Consider the following 24,539-nt stretch of genomic DNA (forward strand, 5'->3'; position numbering starts at 1 on the left):
CCTGACAGAATGGACATTACATTTATTTTGGATGCCAGACGGCAAAATATCCCTCTGTGCGTGCATCCCCCATATATAAGACGACGTCTTTAATATGTTTTTATGTTTGCCAACTAGTATCCCTGTTTGACAGGGTCACCGACCACGCTGCAGCAGCACTATCTGCAGGTCTCAGTCTAGTACCTGAGTGTGTAAATACAGACTTCAGGATAGCCTCCTGTTTTTTATCAACAGGTACCTATTAAAGTGGCCGTATCCTAAGACGGCAGTGCCACCTTTTTTGACAAACGTGTGAGCGCCTTATCCACCCTAGGGGATATCTCCCAGCGTAACTTATCCACCTGGCGGGAAAGGGTACGCCATCAGTAACTTTTTATAAATTACCAGTTTCTTAACGGGGGAACCCACGCTTTTCACACACTTCATTTATTCATCTGATGGGGGAACAAAACACTGCCTGTATTTTCTCCCCAAACCTAAAACCCATTTTTAGAGGTGCTTGGGTTAGTCAGAAATGTATAACACATTTTTTATTGCCGGGATCAAGTCACGGATGTTCCTAGTGGATTGTGTATATGTCTCCACCTTGTCGACACTGGAGTCAGACTCCGTGTCGACATCTGTGTCTGCCATCTGAGAGAGCGGGCGTTTTTGAGCCCCTGATGGCCTTTGAGACGCCTGGGCAGGCGCGGGCTGCGAAGCCGGCTGTCCCACAGTTGTTACGTCATCCACCCTTTTATGTAAGGAGTTGACACTGTCGGTTAATACCTTTCACCTATCCATCCACTCTGGTGTCGGCCCCACAGGGGGCGACATCACATATATCGGCCTCTGTTCCGTCACCATATAAGCCTCCTCATTCAACATGTCGACACAGCCGTACCGACACACCGCAGACACACAGGGAATGCTCCAACAGAGGACAGGACCCACAAAAGCCCTTTGGGGGGACAGAGTGAGAGTATGCCAGCACACACCAGAGCGCTATATAATGCAGGGACTAACTGAGTTATGTCCCCTATAGCTGCTGTTTTTATATATAATGTATACTGCGCCTAAATTTAGTGCCCCCCCCTCTCTTTATTAACCCTTTGTAGACAGCAGGGGAGAGCTAGGGAGCTTCCTTCCAGCGGAGCTGTGAGGGAAAATGGCGCCAGTGTGCTGAGGAGATAGGCTCCGCCCCTTTTTCGCGGCCTATTCTCCCGTTTTTTATGGAATTCTGGCAGGGGTATTTACCTCATATATAGCCCCTGGGGCTATATATTGAGGTATTTTAGCCAGCCAAGGTGTTTTTATTGCTGCCTCAGGGCGCCCCCCCCAGCGCCCTGCACCCTCAGTGACCGGAGTGTGAAGTGTGTGAGAGGAGCAATGGCGCACAGCTGCAGTGCTGTGCGCTACCTTGGTGAAGACAGAGTCTTCATGCCGCCGATTTTCCGGACCATCTTCTTGCTTCTGGCTCTGTAAGGGGGACGGCGGCGCGGCTCCGGGACCGAACATCAAGGCTGGGCCTGCGGTCGATCCCTCTGGAGCTAATGGTGTCCAGTAGCCTAAGAAGCCCAATCCGGCTGCAAGCAGGCGAGTTCGCTTCTTCTCCCCTTAGTCCCTCGCTGCAGTGAGCCTGTTGCCAGCAGGTCTCACTGAAAATAAAAAAATCTAAGACTATTACTTTCTAAGAGCTCGGGAGAGCCCCTAGTGTGCATCCAACCTCGGCCGGGCACGAAATCTAACTGAGGCTTGGAGGAGGGTCATAGTGGGAGGAGCCAGTGCACACCAGGTAGTCTAAGATCTTTCTAGAGTGCCCAGCCTCCTTCGGAGCCCGCTATTTCCCATGGTCCTTACGGAGTTCCCAGCATCCACTAGGACGTCAGAGAAAGGGGGGTGTATCTGCAGAATCCCCTGTAAAAAAAGGTTTGAACCTCTGGCCAGGATGCTAACCGTTGTTGAAATAGGATGGAGAGAGACGAAATGTGAACCGTCAGAGAGCCCAGCCTTAGTCCTACATCCAGACCGGCCTGAAGGAAAAGTAGATGTCTGGATAACCGGAAGTTCGTCGAAGTCCATCCATGTTCTTGACACCACTCCATGTACCTCTTCCAAATCCTGTAGTAGTGCATGGCTGTGACCGGCCTCCTAGCGGCAATTATCGTAGGAGTGGTCGGTCTTGGTATCCCCCTGTTTCTTAAGATCCGGGTTTCAAGAGCCACGCCGTTAAACGCAGCCTGGTCAGGTCTAGGTGTTGGAACGGGCCCTGAGATAGCAGGTCCTCTCTCTGAGGTACCCGCGAAAGATCTTCCGCTAGTAACCCTCGCAGATCTGAGTATCAACTCCTGCAGGGTCAATCTGGTGCGATTAGGATCGCCCACACTCGCTCTCGTTTCAACCGTGTCAGAAACCTGGGTATGAGGGGGAAAGGTGGAAAAATGTAAACCCTCCTGTAACACCAAGGAAGTGTCAATGCGTCCAACTCCTTCTGTCCTGGACACATATCTGGGCAGCTGATGGTTTTGCCGAGACGTCAGTAGGTCGACTGGAGGTAGACCCCAACTCTGAACACTGCCGAGAGGATGATGTTTCGCCCTTTCTGCCCACAAGATCTCTGTGGCGTCCTGGAACACCGTCCTGCTGTTAGTTCCCCCCTGACGGTTTATGTAAGCCGTCGTGATGATCTTTTTGTTGTTGTTTTTTTTTTGTATCTTTAAGTGTTTACCCATGACTAGGGTCTTCGGCTAAGAGAAGCGCATTTAAACCGCTCTCAGCTCGAGAATGTTTATGGGTAGTCTGCTCTCCTGAACGTCCACCTGCCCTGAAACTGATGTTCCTCCAGGACAGCACCCCAGCCTCCGAGACTGGCATCCGTTGTTAGGATCCTCCAATCCCAAATCTCTTTCCTGCTGTGAGATTCCTGTGCAACGACCACCAAATTAAGGAGGTTCGTATGCGTGGTGGAAGTCTGATTCTTCGATGTCAAAGCCAGTGCGAACCTGCTCCCTGAGCAATGAGGTTCATCTGGAATGGTCGGGAATTTAGTCTGCCGTACTGCAGAGCTCCGAACGACGCCACCATCTTCCCGAGAAGTTGCACACCGAGGTGAAGAGAAACAGTTTGTGTCCTCAGTACCTGAGCCACTAATCTCTAAGTCTTGGACCCTGTTCTGTGGAAGCAATACTCTCAATTGTACCCTGTCCAAGATGAGACCGAGGAAATGAATCAGTTGAGTCGGCATGAGGTTGGATTTCTGGAAATTCACAATCCACCCGTCGAATGAGAAATTGATGAGATGTCCGAACATCCTTGATCAGCAGTACCTGAGATGATGCCTTGATCAGTAGATCGTCTAGATAAGGTATAATCGGGATCCCCAACAGTCTCAAACCTGCAACCCTAATTGTCATGATCTTCGTAAAGATTCTTGGGTCTGATGATAGACCGAACGGCAAGGCCCTGAATTAGTAGTGATCCATCACCAGTGCGAACCTTAAGTAAGCCTGGTGAGGAGTCCAGATTGGGATATGCATATATGCATCCCTTATGTCCATGGATACCCTGAACTCGCCTTGTTCTAAGCCTGCAATGACCGACTGGATTGATTCCATCTGGAGTTTGTAGACCCTTAGAAACAGGTTTAAAACCTTTAAATTTAGTATCTGTCTGACCGTCTGGTTTTGGCATGACAAAAAGATTGGAATAGAAACCTGTTCCTCTTGAGAGGCGGGAACTGGAATAATGACCTCCGATCATAGCAACCTTTGAACTGCTGTCAGTACTGTATTGTAAATAAAAAATAAAAAAACTGACTAAGGCCTCTGTTGAAAATCCAGTTTTCTCAAAATCTGGTGAGATGTTGGCCCAGATGTTCTGGTTGCTGCCTGTGAGCGGCCTCTACCTCTGCCCCCACGTACTTGTGTACCGAAAACTCCTCGGGCCTGAAAGGACTGTGATCTAAATGAATTAAACACTGGTCCCGAATAGCCTCTCCTAACCTGTGGAGTGGCTCTCGTATAAGGAGAAGGCAGAAAGGTGGAGTTCTTTGCTGTAGCCTGCGAAATCCACTTATCCAACTCTGAACCGAAAAGCATGTCACCCCCCAACGGGGATGGATTATACCGCCTTCTTGGTGTCAGAGTCTCCTTGCCCTTCTCTGAGCCATAAAATCCGTCAAGCCGATATGGCCAATGCGGAGATCCGCGACTATTCTGCTAATACTTTAAGGCTTGACACAAGTATGAAGCAGATTATCGAATGTCCAGCTGGGTAATCTCTTCTAAGCTATCTTCCTCCTCAATAGCCTGTACAATACGTCCAGACAATGCTGCCATGGCCTTGTTGACCCAAGCACAGACGATCGCAGGTCTCCGTGACTGCACCTGCTGCTACAAAAATTGACTTTAAAGCTGTGTCAACATTACAATCTGAAGCATCCTTTAAAGTTGTTACATTAGGTATTGGTAAGATTGTCTACTTCGACAACCTTCCTAGGGAAGGATCCACAACTGGTGGATTCTCACACTCATCCATTACACCCTTAGGTAGGGGATAAGTCACTTGAAACCTTTTCGGAATTGAAAGCGTTTGTCAATTTGTCTTCAAGCCTCCTCCCTTTGAGATTGGAGGGATTTAGAAATGGGAAACACTGCTGAACGCGGCTTTTGGGATTCGAACAATTCGGAACCTTCTGGCTCCTTTACTTCTTTTACCTTAAAGTTTAGGATCTCCTTCCCGCTTCAATTAAAGACTCAATACCCGAGATTGCCGTGTCCTCTTTTGGAAAATCGGCGTCTAGGGTAGATTCAATTAACACCTTCCTCTGCGTCAATGAGAAGACCCGCTTACGGTAAATAGGAAGAGGTATTTTAACTGCCTTGCGCACATTCGTTCCTGCACGTGCGGATGGCGTTAACTTGATGAGAAATACCTCCATCCACTTTGAGAATCCCACAGCCCATTCCGATTGCTGCCTGTGCGATTCTGCCATTACCTTGGAGATTCTATTTGCAAGGTTGTCTACCCATGACCTAGCCAGAGCACTGTTCCCAGGTGAAGCGTCCTTGTCTAAGCAGGAGTCGCACACCCCGGAACTGCCAACCCGCGTGCTCTTCATGCTACATCTCGTGTAAACATAACAGGTCTTGGAGGCCTTGGTTGGTGCTCTAGACATGTTGTTTGAAAACCTTACCAGGGTATTATGCAGCGCTTTCACCCTTTAAACTAGGAAGAGAAAGACTGTGTGATGACGGAAGCCAAGATCTCGGATTCGGCTGAAATTGCCTTTCCCTCCTGTATACAGAAAAGGAACTGGACAAAATAAATAAAAAAATAATATATATATATATATATATATATATATATATATATATATATATATATATATATATATATATATATATTTATTTATTTTAATTATTAACTACCAGCCGACTCGCAACCCTCACATCCCAACTGTAATTCAGCTACGATGGTAGAGGTGGTATCCGCTTGCTTCCGTGTATTTTCTTCAGGATCTTTGTAATAGAAGTCCTTTGAAAATATAAATGGTAAAGTAAATTATTCTGTTCAGGAGATCCTCTTTCTAAATATATACGTTTACCAGCAGAGGGAGCTGTTGTTACAACCAAACTATCCCTCTTGTTTCTATACGAGGGGGAGGGCTGATCCCTGCCCCTCGGAATGGCGCCAGTTTGTATAAGTAACATGGCCCCCTCTAAGTTATTAGGCACTTCACAAAATGTTTAAATGCGTATCAAACATTTTCCAGGCTATTTTCACTAGCCTTGCTCTTTTACTAGCCAGCGCTTCTACATATATGGGGAGGCGCGCTGTCACTGAGTGTAGCCTCTATACTCACGCGGCTGAAAGAATCCCCTCAGCCGCGCTGTAAAAAACTGCAGCGTCTCTACCCCCCATCGATCCCCCCGAGCGCGCGTGCTCCGGGACCCTTCTGTGAAGTCCCGCAGGGGTGCCCGGCTGATAGGATCGGCTTCACGCGGCTGCGTGGTGTGCGCTCTGCGGGACCCTTCTGTCAAGTCCCGTAGTGGTGCCCGGCTGATCGGATCGGCTTCACGCGGCTGTGTGGTGTGCGCTCTGCGGGACCCTTCTGTCAAGTCCCGTAGCGGCGCCCGGCTGATAGGATCGGCATGCTAGCGGCTGTCTAGTGTGCGCGCTCCGGGACCTTGTCACAAAGTCCCGTAGCGCTAATCAGTGGCTGCACAGTGCGGGAGGCTTCCTGACTGCCCCCCGTTCCGCTGTGGTGATCTTTTAAGTGGGAGACTTTGTATGGTGTGCGCTCTGCTACTCTTGGCGCGCCTTTCCAGCCCCGCTCAAGCTCTGCCTGCCGGTGACCGCTGCGCTGTGTTAAGATATGCTGACAGGGGAAAATAAATAAATAATTAAATTAAAAACCTAACAAGGGCCCCTATTATATAACCAGTACTCACGGTCTTCCAGTGCTCAGGTGGATTAGAGGATCTCCTGTAGAGAGATGCAGATCCCTTCAATAGGGATCATTGTCTCTCCAATATGAAGTAGCCTTGTCCCCCTTTTAGCTAGGTTGACACAGCCCTTTTTAAGTTTTAGTCAGGAGCTCAGAGCTCCATGTGCTGTACCGTCCAGCACAATTTTCAAAACTGAGGGAGGAGGGATGTGAAGGGGGAGGAGCCGGCTGTGCAGACTATGCTAATTTTAGATTGTGCCTGCTACACCTCCGGTTGCAAGCTTCACACACCTACTGTATAGGACTCCAGTGTCCCCTAGTGGATGAAAGAGAAATAAATATTCACAAGTTCAAGTTGTGACTGTTGCTAAATGGACCACATTCATTGTAAACACAAATCTGGTCTAAAAGATATCATAAATTAAGGACTGACGCCTAGAAGATTTGCTTACCCATAATAATTGTATAGGAATCAGAGATTTAAACCAGATGGCAAACTCAATTAGTTTTTCCCTTTTATTTATTTTCTTCTAATTCAGGTACAAAGCCAGGTCAACAGTCTGACTTAATGCAGACCTAAAGTAGTGTTCATTCTAGCACCCTGCACCATTCAAAATCCATGCAGTTCCTCTTTCCTGCCTGGGGTGTCGCTCTCTGCTCTGGTTCTTCTCAGCACACACCGGTCTGTATCACAGCACTGAGTTACAGATCAGAGTGTGCGGAGAAGCACCACAGCAGATAGCGACACCCCAGGCAGAAAAGAGGAACTGCACAGGTTTTGAAAGGTGTAGGGTGCTAGAATGAACACTACTAAAGTTATGTACAACAATTTGGCATTATTTACAGTATTTTACTCGCACTGTTTTTTTGATGGAAAGAGTCTTATTTTATATTACTTCTACTTGTTGAAACCCCTTAAACTCCCATCTCTCCTGCTTTCAATTTACATCCTTTAACTATATGATTTCACAGTATTGCTTATTAGTAGAACACAAATGAATACAAAACTCACCACTCAGATTTCTGCTGTTAATTCGGAAGTTCAGAGGTGCAAATGGTTTGGAGGATACAATTCTGGCACCTGAGGGAGTGAAGGTGGATAAAAGAAAAATGAATTAATGGTCATAGAAATGTGTTAAAACAGTTGCTGAGGGGCAAAATTACTATGCTGTTATAGCCAAAAATAAAACACTCTAAAAACAAAACACTCTAAAAACACTAGTTTCATGATTTCCAACCTCTCGGATGTTAATCCAAAAGTAGCAACTTGCTGGAGACCCAGTTTTTAACAGATTTATAAATTCAGTCCATGGCTATTTAATTATAGTCAGCATAGAGGGTTGTGAGCCAGATCAGTGAAAAAAAATAATAATATATATATATTTTTTATTAACTGGTTTCGGATAAACAGTGTTTTTCTAATTAAAAGGGACATTACACTGTTATGTGGTCCTTTCTGCTCCCTCTCCCTCCCTTAAAAATAAATATCTAATAAGAAAGTAAAAGTACTTCAATCTGCAGTATGGAAGGGGAGTGGTGCAGATTTGGACCTTTTTCACACACAATATTAGAAGAAGATCTTATCTGGAAAAAAAAACATTTGATGCTTGAAATGGGCTGCTTGTTGCAAGCATTGTCAAATCACTTTCAAAAAGGCTATCCCGTACAATGCTCTTTCATACAGTTATATTTCTCTATAGCTTTATTAGAGACATCATATGGTAAATGCTCTGTGTGTGTCTTTAGTACGCTTCTTAACAATCAATGTACACATATGCTAAATATGTCAAGAAAACATAACACCAAAATGATGAGGAAAAAAACACTGCAGTAATGAAAAAAAAAATATTAATACAGTAACAATAACCACCGATAACTGTCTCGGACAACACAAGTATGGCCCAAAGTGATCCAAAGACTACATCATAGACATTAGAAGGATGAGTGTGCATAGTAAGGAAACAAGGACAAATGTAGTGTTCCGAGGTCTGTCCTAGCAAAATATTTTTTCAGCAAACCACAAAAGTAGTAATACAGACACTTGTTCCAAACACACTATTAAAGACATAATAGATACATAACCCAGACAGGTATGATGAATATAGTTTTCCATTAATGATATAAGGAAACAAATGTGTCGCATATAACATTATGAACTAGAACATCTGCCCAACCCATTTTTCTTGACAAACACCAGAAATTGGAAAACAGAACTCCAAACTGCGAATTATTGTGGGTCAATACATTACCTTCCTTCATGTTGGCAAATCTCTCCTTTAGCTGGTGGTCGACCTCAGGACCAAAGGCAAAATTATTCACAAAAATAACACTGCAAGATAATAGTAATGTTAATCTGGGAACTTTCACAATGTTTTGCCACCCTCTTTCCAACCTAAAGCCCCCCCATCATAAGACTGTATTTAGGCTTTCACAAAATGGGTTAAAGCACTAGCCTGACTTGGTACCAAGCTGTGCATATTATATTTTGCGATTCTATTTAATTTGGAAGTCACACTGGCTCACTCGTCATGCTATTACAGAACGTACACAAAAAGAAAGAAACGATAGCAGCGCTGAATTCAATTGATATTAAAAAAATGTGAGATATATTGGATGAAAACAGATTAAAATATTTATTTAATAACTCTGATTAATAACCAATTAAAAGTCAATATGACCACCGACATAATTAATGAACCAGAAATGTCCGTTCCTTTAAATAACTGGACACCAGTTTAGGCAGAATATATAGGCTTAGGAGCTGATTGCACAGTCCCAAAAGGATTATTACCGCTTCTTGTGCCGCTGGAGGGAGAAAAGTCCCATAGAAGATCTTTCAGTTGGGAGTTAGTAGCGTAATCTCAATCCTCACCAGTATGCGGAGCTTGGCTTGCGGAAGGGTCCTTGGTATGCCTGTTTAGATCCTTCAAAAAGTAGACTCTGGATGTCCAGTATGGTCCGGGCACTGATTCAGCAACAAATAGACGGTGAGGATGGCACCTGACGCGTTTCGCTGCAGGTCCTGCAGCTTTTTCAAAGGTCTTTCAAAGGTTTTTTTAATATCAATTGAATTCAGCGCTGCTATCGTTTTTCTTTTTGTGTATGTTCAGGTATCAGGATTGACTAATCCTGTTGTTTAGCAGCAGCATTAGAACAACAGCCCTTATTGCGCCCGAGCACCATTCTTGGTATTTCTTTTTTGTTGTATTACAGAACGTAACACTCTCAAACTACAGGATGGGCATCAATATTTATATTCTGGTATATATAGTATAATGTACTGTATGTACTGTATAATCTTTGTTTCATACCCATATGAAATGAAAAATAATGTATGTCTACACACCATAAAAAACTACACTGATAACTTTATATTACTGTGTTTTCAGGATTGTAGTATATTTCAGTCAAATGACAAATTTGATATGTAAAAAAAAATAAAAAATTGTCTAATAGATACAACTGAAAACATTCCATGTCTATTTAGTGTCAAATGGACCAGAAATGCAAAATACTAATGTAAAGCAGAACTTCTGCTGCCTCCTCATCACTCTCAGGAACAAGGACTACCAATCACTAAAGCGCAAGGGGATGGATAGCCACCTACACACACTGCAAATTGGATTTAAAAATTATGGAATCTGTTGAATATGGAGAACCCAAACAAAGAATAGTTAAGTACACAGCTAGGAGGTAGATGTTATTGCTTTTGGTAGTAATAAAGTTGTTAAAACATAGTGGTAGATTAAATTGTGTGCGTAAACTACTAAAAAATGGTTGGGCCACGATGGCATCTGTGTGTTAACTGTAGAAGGCGGATTCTGCCTATTATATCTGGAAGATAAATTAATTGAATTTGTCCCTCAGGATCCGCATAAATAAAAAAATAAAGAAAAACGAAGCGCAAGTTCAGATGAGTAACTCCAAACCCCAGACCACTTAGGGTTATGCATGTCAGGTAAAAGGGCATAGGGGACACTCAAAATTGAACAGACGACGCACCTGGTATTGGCAATTCTGTCCCTCCATTCCTCTGAGAGGAAGTCTCCACGTTCCAGCTAAATAAAATATAAAATAGTTTAATTTTGTGAAAAGAAAAATATTGGAGAGCAAAGAAAAAACACTACATATTTACATAAATTATAAAAAAATAAAAATAAAAAATATAGGATTTTAATACCTACCGGTAAATCCTTTTCTCTTAGTCCGTAGAGAATGCTGGGGACGCTTCAAGAACCATGGGGTATAGACTGCATCCGCAGGAGACATGGGCACTTTAAGACTTTGAATGGGTATGAACTGGCTCCTCCCTCTATGCCCCTCCTCCAGACTCCAGTTATAGGAACTGTGCCCAGGGAGACGTACATTTCGAGGAAAAGGATTTATAGTTAAACTAAGGGTGAGATACATACCAGCTCACACCACCAAACACGCCGTACAACCTGGCATTTAACAGAATTCCAGTCAACGGCATGAACAAAATCAGCAACATGCTGACCATAACCAAAGCACAACCTTTGTGTAACACAAGCAATAACTATTAAACAAGTACTGCAGCTAGAGTCCGCACTGGGACGGGCGCCCAGCATCCTCTATGGACTAAGAGAAAAGGATTTACCAGTAGGTATTAAAATCCTATTTTCTCATACGTCCTAGAGGATGCTGGGTACGCTTCAAGAACCATGGGGTTTATACCAAAACTCCAGAACGGGCGGGAGAGTGCGGATGACTCTGCAGCACCGATTGACCAAACATGAGGTCATCCTCAGCCAGGGTATCAAACTTGTAGAACTTAGCAAAAGTGTTTGAAACCGACCAAGTAGCCGTTCGGCAAAGCTGTAACGCCGAGACCCCTCGGGCAGCTGCCCAAGATGAGCCCACCTTTCTTGTAGAATGGGCCTTCACCGATTTCGGCAACGGCAATCCTGCCGTAGAATGAGCATGCTGAACCGTATTACAGATCCAGCGTGCAATAGTCTGCTTGGAAGCAGGAGCCCCAATCTTGTTGGGATCATAATTGACAAACAGTGCCTCCTAATCTGAGCCGTTCTGGAGACATAAATTTCAAAGCTCTGATCACATCGAGAGACTTCGATTCCGCCAATGCTTCAGTAGCCAATGGCACCACAATAGGTTGGTTCATGTGAAACGATGAAACCACTTTTGGTAGAAATTGCTGACGAGTTCTCAACTCCGCTCTATCTACATGGAGCCTTGCGGATGCCAAGGCCAACAGCATGGCCACTTTCCAAGTGAGGAATTTGCGCTCAACCTTATGTAAAAGGTTCAAACCAATGAGATTGCAGGAACTGCAACACCACGTTAAGATCCCATGGTGCCACTGGGGGCACAAAGGGAGTTTGGATGTGCAGCACTCCTTTCACGAAGGTCTGAACTTCTGGAAGGGAGGCCAAATCTTTCTGAAAGAAAATTGACAAGGCCGAAATTTGTACTTGGAGTCTAACTTTAGGCCCGCATTCACACCTGCTTGCAAAAAATGGAGAAAACGCCCCAGCTGAAATTCTTCCGTAGGAGCCTTCTTGGATTCACACCAAGACACATTTTCTCCAAATACGGTGATAATGCCTCGCCGTTACTTCTTTTCTAGCCTGAAGTAGTGTGGGAATGACTTCACTGGGAATACCCTTTCGGGCTAGAATTTGGCGTTCAACCACCATGCTGTCAAACGCAGCCGCGGTAAGTCTTGATACACGCATGGTCCTTTCTGTAACAGGTCCTCTCGTAGAGGAAGAGGCCAGGGATCTCCTATGAGTAATTCATGAAGATTCGGATATCATGCCCTCCTTGGCCAGTCTGGAACAATGAGTATCGCCTGAACCCTTGTTCTTCTTATGATTTTTATCACCTTTGGAATGAGTGGAAGTGGAGGGAACACATAGACCGACTGAAACACCCACGGTGTAACTAGGGCGTCCACCGCTATTGCTTGAGGGTCCCTCGACCTGGAACAATATCTCTGAAGTTTCTTGTTGAGGCGAGACGCCATCATGTCTATTTGAGGAACTCCCCAACGACTTGTCACTTCTGCAAAGACCTCTTGATGAAGACCCCACTCTCCTGGATGGAGATCGTGTCTGCTGAGGAAGTCTGCTTCCCAGTTGTCCACGCCTGGAATGAAGACCGCTGACAGAGCGATTGCATGTCTTTCCGCCCAGCGAAGAACTTTTGTGGCCTCCGCCATTGCCGCTCTGATCTTTGTTCCGCCCTGGCGGTTTACGTACGCCACTGCTGTTATGTTGTCCGACTGAATCAAGACGAAGAAGATGTTCCGCTTGCAGAAGGCCGTTGTAAATGGCCCTTAATTCCAGAATGTTTATGCGCAGACAAGCTTCCTGGCTTGACCATTTTCCCTGGAAAGTTTCCCCCTGTGTGACTGCTCCCCAGCCTCGGAGACTTGCATCCGTGGTCACCAGGATCCAACCCTGGATCCCGAACCTGCGTCCCGCTAGCAGGTGAGAACTGTGCAGCCACCACAGGAGAGAGATTCTGGTCCTGGAAGATAGGATTATTTTCCGGTGCATGTGTAGGTGAGACCCAGACCACTTGTCCAACAGGTCCCACTGAAACACCCTGTCATGGAACCTGCCAAACTGAATGGCTTCGTAGGCCGCCACCATCTTCCCCAGCAACCGAGTGCATTGATGAATCAACACTCTTGCCGGTTTCAGAATCTGTTTGACCATGTTCTGGATTTCCAGAGCCTTTTCCACTGGAAGAAAGACTCTCTAATTCTGTGTCCAAAATCATACCCAAGAATGACAGCCGTGTTGTCGGAACCAACTGTGATTTTGGCAAGTTTAGGAGCCAACCATGTTGTTGCAGAACTGTCAGGGAGAGCGTAACGTTTTTCAGTAATTGCTCCTTGGATCTCGCCTTTATCAGGAGATCGTCCAAGTACGGGATAATTATGATTCCTTGCTGGCGCAGGAGAACCATCATTTCCGCCATTACTTTGATGAAAATCCTCGGAGCCGTGGAAAGACCAAACGGCAACGTCTAAAATTGGTAATGACAATCCTGAACAGCAAACCTCAGGTAAGCCTGATGTGGAGGATATATGGAGACGTGTAAGTAGGCATCCTGTATGTCGACCGACACCATAAAATCCCCCTCCTCTAGACTGGAGATCACTGCTCTGAGAGATTCCATCTTGAATTTGAATTTTTTTTAGATAGAAATTGAGGGATTTTAGGTTCAGAATCGGTCTGACCGAGCCATCCGGCTTCGGGACCACGAACAGGCTCGAATAAAAGCCTTCTCCCTGCTGTGACGGGGGTACCGTGACAATGACTTGATTTTGACACAGCTTTTGTATTGCAGCGCATACTACCTCCCTTTCCGGAAGAGAAGCTGGCAAGGCCGATTTGAAAAATCGGTGAGGGGGCACGTCTTGAAACTCCAATTTGTACCATTGGGCTACTATTTCTAATACCCAAGGATCCAGGGCCGAGCGAACCCAGACCTGACTGAAGAATTGGAGACGTGCAGAGGATCGTGCAGAGGATCCCCAGCGTCATGCGGTGGATTTGGCAGAAGCCGGGGAGGACTTCTGCTCTTGGGAACCTGCCACAGCCGGTGACCTTTTTCCCCTTACTCTTCCCCTAGTAGCAAGGAAGGAAGACCCTCGTACCTTTTTGTATTTATTGGGCCGAAAGGACTGCATCTGATAGTGGGGCGTTTTCTTTTGTTGTGTAGGGACATAAGGTATAAATGATGACTTACCTGTGGTAGCCGTAGACACCAGGTCAGCGAGGCCGTCACCAAACAAGACACCACCTTTATACGGCAGAGACTCCATAGCCTTCTTAGAGTCAGCATCAGCATTCCATTGATGAATCCACAATGGCCTCCTAGCCGAGAAAAGGCCAATATCCCTCACAGCTTCCTTTAGGTAGGCTGCAGCGTCCATGATATAACCCAGTGTCAAAAGAATGCTATCCCTATCCAGGGAATCTATATCAGATGACAAGTTATCTGCCCACTTCTCAATAGCGCAACTCACCCATGCCGATGCAACGGCAGGTCTGAGCAGCGTACCTGTAGTGACAAATGGATTTCAATGTCTATTCCTGCTTACGATCCGCAGGATCCTTTAGGGCTGCCATGTCAGGAGACAGAAGCGCCAACTTTTTGGACAGACGCGATAGAGCCTTGTCCACAGTGGGAGTTGACTCCCACATTTCCCTGTCCCCAGAGGGGAACGGATATGCCACCGGAATTCTCTTAGGAATCTAACTTTTTGTCAGGATTTTCCCAAGCCTTTTCAAAAAGAGCATTCAGTTCATGAGAGGGAGGAAACGTTACCTCAGGTTTCTTTCCTTTATACATACAGACCCTAGTATCAGGAACAGAAGGATCTTCCGTGATATGTAACACGTCTTTTATCGCCACAATCATGTACTGAATGCTCTTAGCCAGTTTAGGATTCAACCTGGCATCATTATAGTCGACACTGGAGTCAGAGTCAGTATCCGCTATCTGGGTAAATGAACGCTTCTGTGACCCCGAGGGGGTCTGGACTTGTGACAATGCATCCTCCATGGATTGTCTCCATGCCTGGTTCTGAGACTCAGATTTATCTAATCTCTTATTCAATCGAGCCACATTTGCATTCAAAACACTCAAAACATTTACCCAAACAGCAGTCGGCGATGCAGACAGCGCCACTCCCACAGTTTTTTCTGTCCCCACTCCAGCCTCCTCCTGGGAAGAGCACTCAGCCTCAGACATGCCGACACACGCGTACCGACACCCACAACCACACTGGGCCACTAGGGGACAGACCCACAGCAAAGCCTGTTAGAGAAACACAGAGGCAGTTTTGCCAGCTCACAACCCAGCGCCTATCCCGCTTCTGAAACGTTTAATATAATGCCTCAGACCTGTTAGCGCTTGTAATATTAATGAAACGGCACCAAATTACTGTGCCCCCCCCCCATTTTGCACCCTGTTACTTGGACAGCAGTGTAGGAGGCCAGGACCAGCGTCTCTGCCACTCTGAAGAGAAAATGGCGCTGATTAGAGCTGTGAGGGCTAAGCCTGGCCCCCTTAATGGCGCACTTCAGTCCCGCTATTTTCCCACATATTTATACTGGCAGGGGTCTGGTTTTAGTGCCCCCAGCACTTTATACCACTTTTGCCAGTCCATTTGTGAGGTTAACGCTGCCCAGGGCGCCCCCCCCCCCCCTGCACCCTGTAGTGCTACCGTGTGTGTGTGTGGGAGCATGGCGCGCAGCGCTGACACTGTGCGGTACCTCAAAGCAGTCACTGAAGTCTTCTGACCTTCTTCTACTCACCCGTCTTCTGACTTCTGGCTCTGCAAGGGGGTGACGGCGCGGCTCCGGGAATGAGCATCTAGGCGTACCTAGCGATCAGACCCTCTGGAGCTAATGGTGTCCAGTAGCCTAAGAAGAGCCTTGAAACTCACAGAAGTAGGTCTGCGTCTCTCCCCTCAGTCCCACGATGCAGGGAGCCTGTTGCCAGCAGGTCTCCCTGAAAATAAAAAAAACCTAAAAGTCTTTTTCAGAGAAACTCAGGAGAGCTCCTCAGTGTGCATCCAGTCTCACTGGGCACAGAATCGAACTGGAGTCTGGAGGAGGTGCATAGAGGGAGGGGCCAGTTAACACCCATTCAAAGTCTTAAAGTGCCCATGTCTCCTGCGGATCCCGTCTATACCCCATGTTTCTTGAAGCATCCCCAGCAAACTCTAGGACGTATGAGGGGGGGGTGGGGGGGAATAGGGGTAGAGGTAAACAAAGTGCACCCAGAGGTATTGTTTTAAGACCAACATTCTATCCCAACAAGAATAGCAGCCTCTGTTGTCTTGAGGCCACATGCCCTCCCCGCACTGCAATGTGGTCTGCCGCTTACTTTAAGAGGTGGATGCAGCATTCCTTGGCCAGGGACTGGCTTTGTGATGCTGGTTGGATTGTAATACTGGAGACGAGCAATCTATGTAGGGGTGCTGCAGGAGCATTAAAAACCATTGGTTGAGGACATGAGTTGTTCGTTCTGGAACTTAAGGGAGTGTTTTGTTGGGTCTAACTTTGGGCACAGGAATGGGATTCCAGCTGGAATACATTGCCAGAACTGCTCTCCCTAGAACCTAAAATCTGTTTATATGGCATCATCCTTAAAGATATAAATAGGTTATTAATTTGAACACATTTTGCAAAAACATTATTGGTATTAGGTGGATGGCGATGAATAAAATCGGAAGTGCTCGTCAATAACACTAATAAACATTTCATGTACACTAGCTGAAAGGAATCTCATATACAATACAATATGGTCACATTGGTGCTACAGCTGAAGGAGAACTGGCCTTTAACAAGGTCCCGATTGTACTTCCAGGAGGTTCTGCTGTTTCAGGCTAAGATGGTTTACTATAATACTATAAGCGGATTTTCCTAGAAATTCAGGTTTGTATTAGAAATCCATATTAAATTAATTCAAAGTTTCATAAATTAGAAATTAATTAACGACTACACATAAATTAAATAGTAACAAGAAACCTGATAAGAACAGATCATAGCCATATTAAGATGGTGAAGGCCTCAGATAAATAACACAGTAGAAACTGCAGAAAATTCTGATAACTGGAGTGCAGCAAAGTCTAGTTTCTATTAAGAATTATTAGCTCTCTCTGTATTAAGCTATTTGTAACTCACAAAATGACATTAAGTTATATCAGCACATGCTTTTTTGTACTGTTTTTTTTTTCTAATAAACTAAATGTCATAATACTTACTGTGTACTCTGCATGTTTCTTCCCATACCATTTTATCCATTTTCTGAACTCTTTATCCATGGTCTGTAAGGAGGAGAGACAACAAATGCCTCACTGGGAAGTGGCACAACCAGCATTTCGTAAAACTCAACACAAAAAAGGTCTAAAACCACGAGTAGTTACATGCTACTATTACTGGATTTTCTGCCACTTATGGCATTTTCTCTATAATTTGTCTCAGTTATTAAAAATATATAAATAAATAGATTCGGTCAATATGAATTTAATTTACAATGGTAGTCCAGAGGTGTCATAGATGCCTTTAGGTAGTTGTTTAGCTTGAACAACAAACACATTGCTGTGATAGTAGGGACAGGGGTGTACCCAACCCAAATAATCCACTGGTGAATACAGAAGCAGCCCCTAAGCAAAGCAGTAAGTATCTCATGGTGACTCATGGATTAAAATTAACGCAATAAAATTCTGCCTTCTGGTAATACTATGTGCCAAAGTGCCAAACTGGAGCCAATATCTAGCAGCATGCTATAAAGACTCCTGCCTGAGATCTGGCAAACTTCCCTCTGTAGATATTCTGTGCTTGAAGGAAGAATTAGGGGTCTAGGAAGAAAATGGGAGGCATACGATTTAAAGAATAAATCACCCAATCCTGGCTTAGTTTTGCCAAGGTGGAAAGCAGACCTTGGCAGTGTGTGGGCAGAGTGAGGATTGAACACCAATGCCACAGAGCACAATGTAAAATAAGATTTTACTTACCGGTAAATCAATTTCTCGTAGTCCGTAGTGGATGCTGGGGACTCCGTAAGGACCACAGGGAATAGACGGGCTCCGCAGGAGACATGGGCACTTTAAGAAAGAATGTAGATTCTGGTGTGCTCTGGCTCCTCCCTCTATGTCCCTCCTCCAGACCTCAGTTAGAGAAACTGTGCCCGGAAGAGCTGACAGTACAAGGAAAGGATTTTGGAAATCCAGGGCAAGACTCATACCAGCAACACCAATCACACCGTATAACTTGTGATAAACTTACCCAGTAAACAGTATGAACAACAACAGAGCATCAGTTCAACCCTGATGCAACAATAACATAGCCCTTATTGCAGCAACAACTATATACAAGTATTGCAGAAAAAGTCCGCACTTGGGACGGGCGCCCAGCATCCACTACGGACTACGAGAAATAGATTTACCGGTAAGTAAAATCTTATTTTCTCTAACGTCCTAGTGGATGCTGGGGACTCCGTAAGGACCATGGGGATTATACCAAAGCTCCCAAACGGGCGGGAGAGTGCGGATGACTCTGCAGCACCGATTAAGCAAACAATAGGTCCTCCTCAGCCAGGGTATCAAACTTGTAAAACTTTGCAAAAGTGTTTGAAACTGACCAAGTAGCAGCTCGGCATAGTTTTAATGCCGAGACCCCTCGGGCAGCCGCCCAAGAAGAGCCCACCTTCCAAGTGGAATGGGCTTTAACTGATTTTGGCAGCGGCAATCCAGCCGCAGAATGAGCCTGCTGAATCGTGTTACAGATCCAGCGAGCAATAGTTTGCTTTGAAGCAGGAGCACCCAGCTTGTTGGATGCATACAGGATAACCAGTGACTCCGTTTTCCTGACTCTAGCCGTTCTGGCTACATAAACCTTCAAAGCCCTGACCACATCCAGTAACTCGGAATCCTCCAAGTCACGAGTAGCCACAGGCACCACAATAGGTTGGTTCATATGAAAAGATGACACCACTTTTGACAGAAATTGTGGACGGGTCCGCAATTCTGCTCTATCCATATGGAAAACCCGATAGGGGCTTTTATGTGACAAAGCCGCTAATTCTGACACACGCCTAGCCGAAGCCAAGGCTAATAGCATGACCACTTTCCACGTGAGAAATTTTAACTCCACCGTTTTAAGTGGTTCAAACCAGTGTGATTTCAGGAAACTTAACACCACATTAAGATCCCAAGGTGCCACTGGAGGCACAAAAGGAGGCTGAATATGCAGCACTCCCTTTACCAACGTCTGAACTTCTGGTAGAGAAGCCAACTCTTTTTGAAAGAAAATGGATAGGGCCGAAATCTGGACCTTAATGGAACCCAATTTTAGGCCCAAATTCACTCCTGACTGTAGGAAGTGAAGGAAACGGCCCAGCTGGAATTCCTCTGTAGGAGCATTCCTGGCCTCACACCAAGAAACATATTTTCACCATATACGGTGATAATGTTTAGCTGTCACGTCCTTCCTAGCCTTCATCCGCGTAGGAATGACCTCGTCCGGAATGCCCTTTTCTGCTAGGATCCGGCGTTCAACCGCCATGCCGTCAAACGCAGCCGCGGTAAGTCTTGGAACAGACAGGGCCCCTGTTGCAACAGGTCCCGTCTTAGAGGAAGAGGCCATGGGACCTCTGTGAGCATTTCTTGCAGATCTGAATACCAGGTCCTTCGTGCCAATCTGGAACAATGAGGATTGTTCTCACTCCTCTTTTTCTTATTATCCTCAGCACCTTGGGTATGAGAGGAAGAGGAGGAAATACATAGACCGACTGGAACACCCACGGTGTCACCAGTGCGTCCACAGCTATCGCCTGAGGGTCTCATGACCTGGCGCAATACCTCTGTAGCTTTTTGTTGAGGCGGGATGCCATCATGTCCACCTGTGGCAGTTCCCACCGACTTGCAATCTGCGTGAAGACTTCTTGATGAAGTCCCCACTCTCCCGGGTGGAGGTCGTGCCTGCTGAGGAAGTCTGCTTCCCAGTTGTCCACTCCCGGGATGAACACTGCTGACAGTGCGCTTACGTGATTCTCCGCCCAGCGAAGAATTCTGGTGGCTTCTGACTGAATCAGAACCGGTCGGTCGCGAAGCAGGGTCTCCGCTTGACGTAGGGCGTTGTATACGGCCCTTAGTTCCAGGATGTTGATGTGAAGGCAAGTCTCCTGACTTGCCCACAGACCTTGGAACTTTTTTCCCTGTGTGACTGCTCCCCACCCTCGGAGGCTTGCATCCGTGGTCACCAGGATCCAGTCCTGAATGCCGAATCTGCGGCCCTCGAGAAGGTGAGCACTCTGCAGCCACCACAGGAGAGACACCCTGGCCCTGGGGGATAGGGTGATTAACCGATACATCTGAAGATGTGATCCGGACCACTTGTCCAGTAAGTCCCATTGAAAGGTCCTCGCATGGAACCTGCCGAAGGGAATGGCCTCGTATGATGCCACCATCCTTCTCAGGACTCGAGTGCAGTGATGCACTGACACCTGTTTTGGTTTTAACAGGTTCCTGACCAGTGTCATGAGCTCCTGAGCTCTCTCTATCGGGAGATAAACCCTTTTCTGGTCTGTGTCTAGAATCATGCCTAGGAAAGGAAGATGAGCCGTAGAAACCAACTGCGACTTTGGAATATTTAGAATCCAGCCATGTTGCCGTTACACTTCCAGAGTAAGTGATACGCTGTTCAGCAACTGCTCTCTTGATCTCGCTTTTATGAGGAGATCGTCCCAGTACGGGATAATTGTGACACCTTGCTTCCGCAGGAGCACCATCATTTCCGCCATTTACCTTGTTGAAGATTCTCGGGGCCGTGGAGAGACCAAACGGCAACGTCTGAAATTGGTAATGACAATCCTGTACCGCAAATCTGAGGTACGCCTGATGAGGTGGATAAATGGGGACATGAAGGTAGGCATCCTTTATGTCCAGAGACACCATAAAATCTCCCCCTTTCAGGCTTGCGATGACCGCTCTTAGCGATTCCATCTTGAACTTGAACCCTTTCAGGTAAATGTTCAGGGATTTTAAATTCAATATGGGTCTGACCGAACCATCCGGTTTTGGGACTACAACATGGTCGAATAATAACCCCCTCCTTGTTGAATGAGGGGAACCTTGACCACCACCTGTTGAAGATACAATTTGTGAATTGCAGTTAACACTATTTCCCTCTCGTGGGAGGAAGCCGGCAGGGCCATCGGTGAGGGGGCATCTCCTCAAAGTCCAGCTAGTATCCCTGAGACACAATATCTATTGCCCAGGGATCCAACAGGGAGTGAAGCCACTTGTGGCTGAAATTACGAAGACGTGCCCCCACCGGGCCTAGCTCCGCCTGTGGAGCCCCAGCGACATGCGGTGGATTTTGTAGAGGCCGGGGAGGACTTCTGTTCCTGGGAACTAGCAATGTTGTGCAGCTTCTTTCCTCTGCCTCTGGCAAGAAAGGACGTACCTCGGACTTTCTTGTTTCTTTGTGATCGAAAGGCTGCATTTGATAATGTCGTGCTTTCCTAGGCTGTGCAGGAATATAAGGCAAAAGATCAGAATTACCAGCCGTAGCTGTGGAGACCAGGTCCGAGATCCTTCTCCACAAAATCCTCAGCCTTCCATATGCCTCTTAAGTCGGTATCACCTGTCCATTGCATATCTACAGGACACGTCAAGCAGAAATCGACATAGCGTTGACTCTAGAACCCAGTAGACTAATGCCTCTTTTGGCATGTTTTATATATATATATATATATATATATATATATATATATATATATCTTCAGACAGCATCTTTAATATATATATATATATATATACACATACATACACACACACACACACATTATATATATATATATATATATATATATATATATATATATATATATACACACACACACACACGTACATACACACACACACACATACTAGGGTCTCAATCTCTGCTGATAAGGTACCTGTCCACGCTGCTGCAGCGCTATAAACCCATGCCGACACAATCGCCGGTCTGAGTAGTGTACCAGAATGTGTACGCTATCTGCAGGATCTCTGAGGATAGCTGTTAAGTCAGGGCTACCTTTTGGGCAAACGTGACACCCTAGGGGAAGATTCCCATCGTATCCTGGCCCTAGTAGGGGAAGGATATTCCCGGAGAATTCTTTGTGGGTCTTTTGTCTGGAGATTCCCGCTCTTTTTCATCATGAGAGGAGGGAAATTTACCTCCGCTTTCTTCCCCTTAAACATGTGTACCCTTGAGTCAGGGACAGATGAGTCATCAGTGATATGCAAATCATCTTTTATTACAATAATCATATATTGAATACTTTCCTGCCAGTTTGGCTGTAACTTTGCATTATCGTAGTCGACACTGGAGTCAGACTCCGTGTCGATATCAGTGTCTATTATTTTGGATAGTGAGCATTGAGAGATTCTGAAGGTCTCTGCGACATAGGGACAGACATGGATAGATTCCCTGTCTGTTCTCTAATCTTTTGTGCAATAAATTCACCTTAGCACTTACACATATCCAAACAGGTGTCGGCGTTGTCGACGGAGACACCCCTCACATACATATTTGCTCCATCTCCTCCTTAGGGGAGCCTTTTACCTCAGACATGTCGACACACACGTACCGACACCACACACTCAGGTAATGCTAATCTGAAGACAATTCCCCCACAAGGCCCTTTGGAGAGACAGAGAGAGTATGCCAGCACACACCCCAGCGCTATTAACCCAGGAATAACACAGTAACTTAATGTTAACCCAGTAGCTGCTGTTTATAATGATTTTTGCGCCTAATTATGTGCCCCCCCCCCCCTCTCTCTTTTTACCCTCTTCTACCGTGTATCTGCAGGGGAGCGGCTGGGGAGCTTCCTCTCAGCGGTGCTGTGGAGAAAAAACATGGCGCTGGTGAGTGCTGAGGAAGAAGCCCCGCCCCCTCGACGGCGGGCTTCTGTCCCACTTAAATATACATTTTCTTGGCGGGGGCTCATACATATATACAGTGCCCAACTGTATATATGCTAAACTTTTGCCAAAGAGGTCCCAATTGCTGCCTAGGGCGCAATTGGGACCTCTTTGGCACACCGGAGTATGTGAGGTGTGTGGGAGCAATGGCGCACAGCTGCAGTGCTCTGCACTACCTCAGTGAAGACTGGAGTCTTCTGCCGCCGATTTCGAAGTATTCTTGCTTCTTATGCTCACCCGGCTTCTGTCTTCCGGCTCTGCGAGAGGGACAGCGGTGCGGCTCTGGGATCGGTAGACGAGGGTGAGATCCTGTGTACGATCCCTCTGGAGCTAATGGTGTCCAGTAGCCTAAGAAGCAGGACCTATCTTCAGAGAGTAGGGCTGCTTCTCTCCCCTCTGTCCCACGATGTAGGGAGTCTGTTGCCAGCAGAGCTCCCTGAAAATAAAAAAAAACCTAACAAACTACTTTTACAGCAAGCTTAGGAGAGCTCACTGAACAGCACCCAGCTCGTCCGGGCACAGATTCAAACTGAGGTCTGGAGGAGGAACATAGAGGGAGGAGCCAGAGCACACCAGAATCTAAATTCTTTCTTAAAGTGCCCATGTCTCCTGCGGAGCCCGTCTATTCCCCATGGTCCTTACGGAGTCCCCAGCATCCACTAGGACGTTAGAGAAAAAAAAAAACTAACAGGTCTGTGCTAAAGCCCCGTACACACGGGAGAGATGTGTGCTGAGCTATCGGACCACTAAGCACACATCCCCCCCCCCCCCCCCCGCTCAGCACGGTGTGCCAAGCGAGGGGCGGTGGAGCCGCTCATTTCACAGAGCAGTGAAGTGAGTGATCTATTAGAGAGTTAGCGATAGCGAGGCACAGGGCTGCACATTGCTATCGCTATGGGCACACACACGGAGAGAACCGTGCTTAATTTCTATGCAATCTAGTCAGATTGCTTAGAATTTAAGCACGGGTCTCTCCGTGTGAACAGCCCCATACACACGGGGGAGATGTGTGCTGAGCGACCTAGCACAGACTGCTTAGCACACATCTCTCCCCCCACTCAGCACAATGTGTGCTGAGCGAGGGGGGTGGTGCTCATTTCACCCAGCGGTGGAATGAGTGATCTCACTAGATTTGGCATGCATGCCAAATCTAGAGCTGGTGACAGCGGCGCACGGGACTGCGAACCACTGTCGCCGGCACCCTACACACGGAGAGATCCGTGCTTAATTTCTAAGCAATCTAGTCAGATTGCTTAGAATGTAAGCATGGATCTCTCCATGTGTACACCTCCCCTTAACCCCTTTAATTCATATGCAAGATAAATTTATCAGCTTGGGATGGGTAATGAGACAATAATGAGCTAATGAGACAAGTAGTAGTGAATTACATCAGCTCTTGTAAAAGCTAGACTACTCTTATTAAAGGATCCAGCACAAAGCCTATTATCTGTTCATTCCTATGAACTATAAATAATAGCTAACCACCTAATACATACCTAGATCATCTTGTGGTGAAGCTAGCCTAGTGACTCATTGAGACCAGAAGTAACCAGCCACCATCACCACTTAAGAAGTTTTGCAGAAATTACACTAAACACAAAGAAGAAAACTGTTCTAGCTACATTAATG

At 46.1% G+C, this 24,539-nt stretch overlaps 1 protein-coding gene across 2 annotated transcripts in view; it reads right to left on the reverse strand.

Moving 5' to 3' along the window:
- Positions 1-24,539, reverse strand: part of DOT1L (DOT1 like histone lysine methyltransferase) — a 422,415-nt gene that overhangs the window by 148,185 nt on the left and 249,691 nt on the right. For both annotated transcript variants that reach the window (XM_063914793.1, XM_063914792.1), the window contains exons 7-10: positions 17,199-17,261; positions 10,430-10,485; positions 8,677-8,756; positions 7,440-7,508 (exon numbers count right to left, since the gene is read on the reverse strand). In XM_063914793.1, coding sequence (XP_063770863.1) covers positions 7,440-7,508; positions 8,677-8,756; positions 10,430-10,485; positions 17,199-17,261 — 268 coding nt within the window. The remainder of the gene's footprint in view (positions 1-7,439; positions 7,509-8,676; positions 8,757-10,429; positions 10,486-17,198; positions 17,262-24,539) is intronic.

The sequence above is a fragment of the Pseudophryne corroboree genome, chromosome 1 (genome assembly GCF_028390025.1).
Source record: "Pseudophryne corroboree isolate aPseCor3 chromosome 1, aPseCor3.hap2, whole genome shotgun sequence".
NCBI lineage: Eukaryota > Metazoa > Chordata > Amphibia > Anura > Myobatrachidae > Pseudophryne > Pseudophryne corroboree.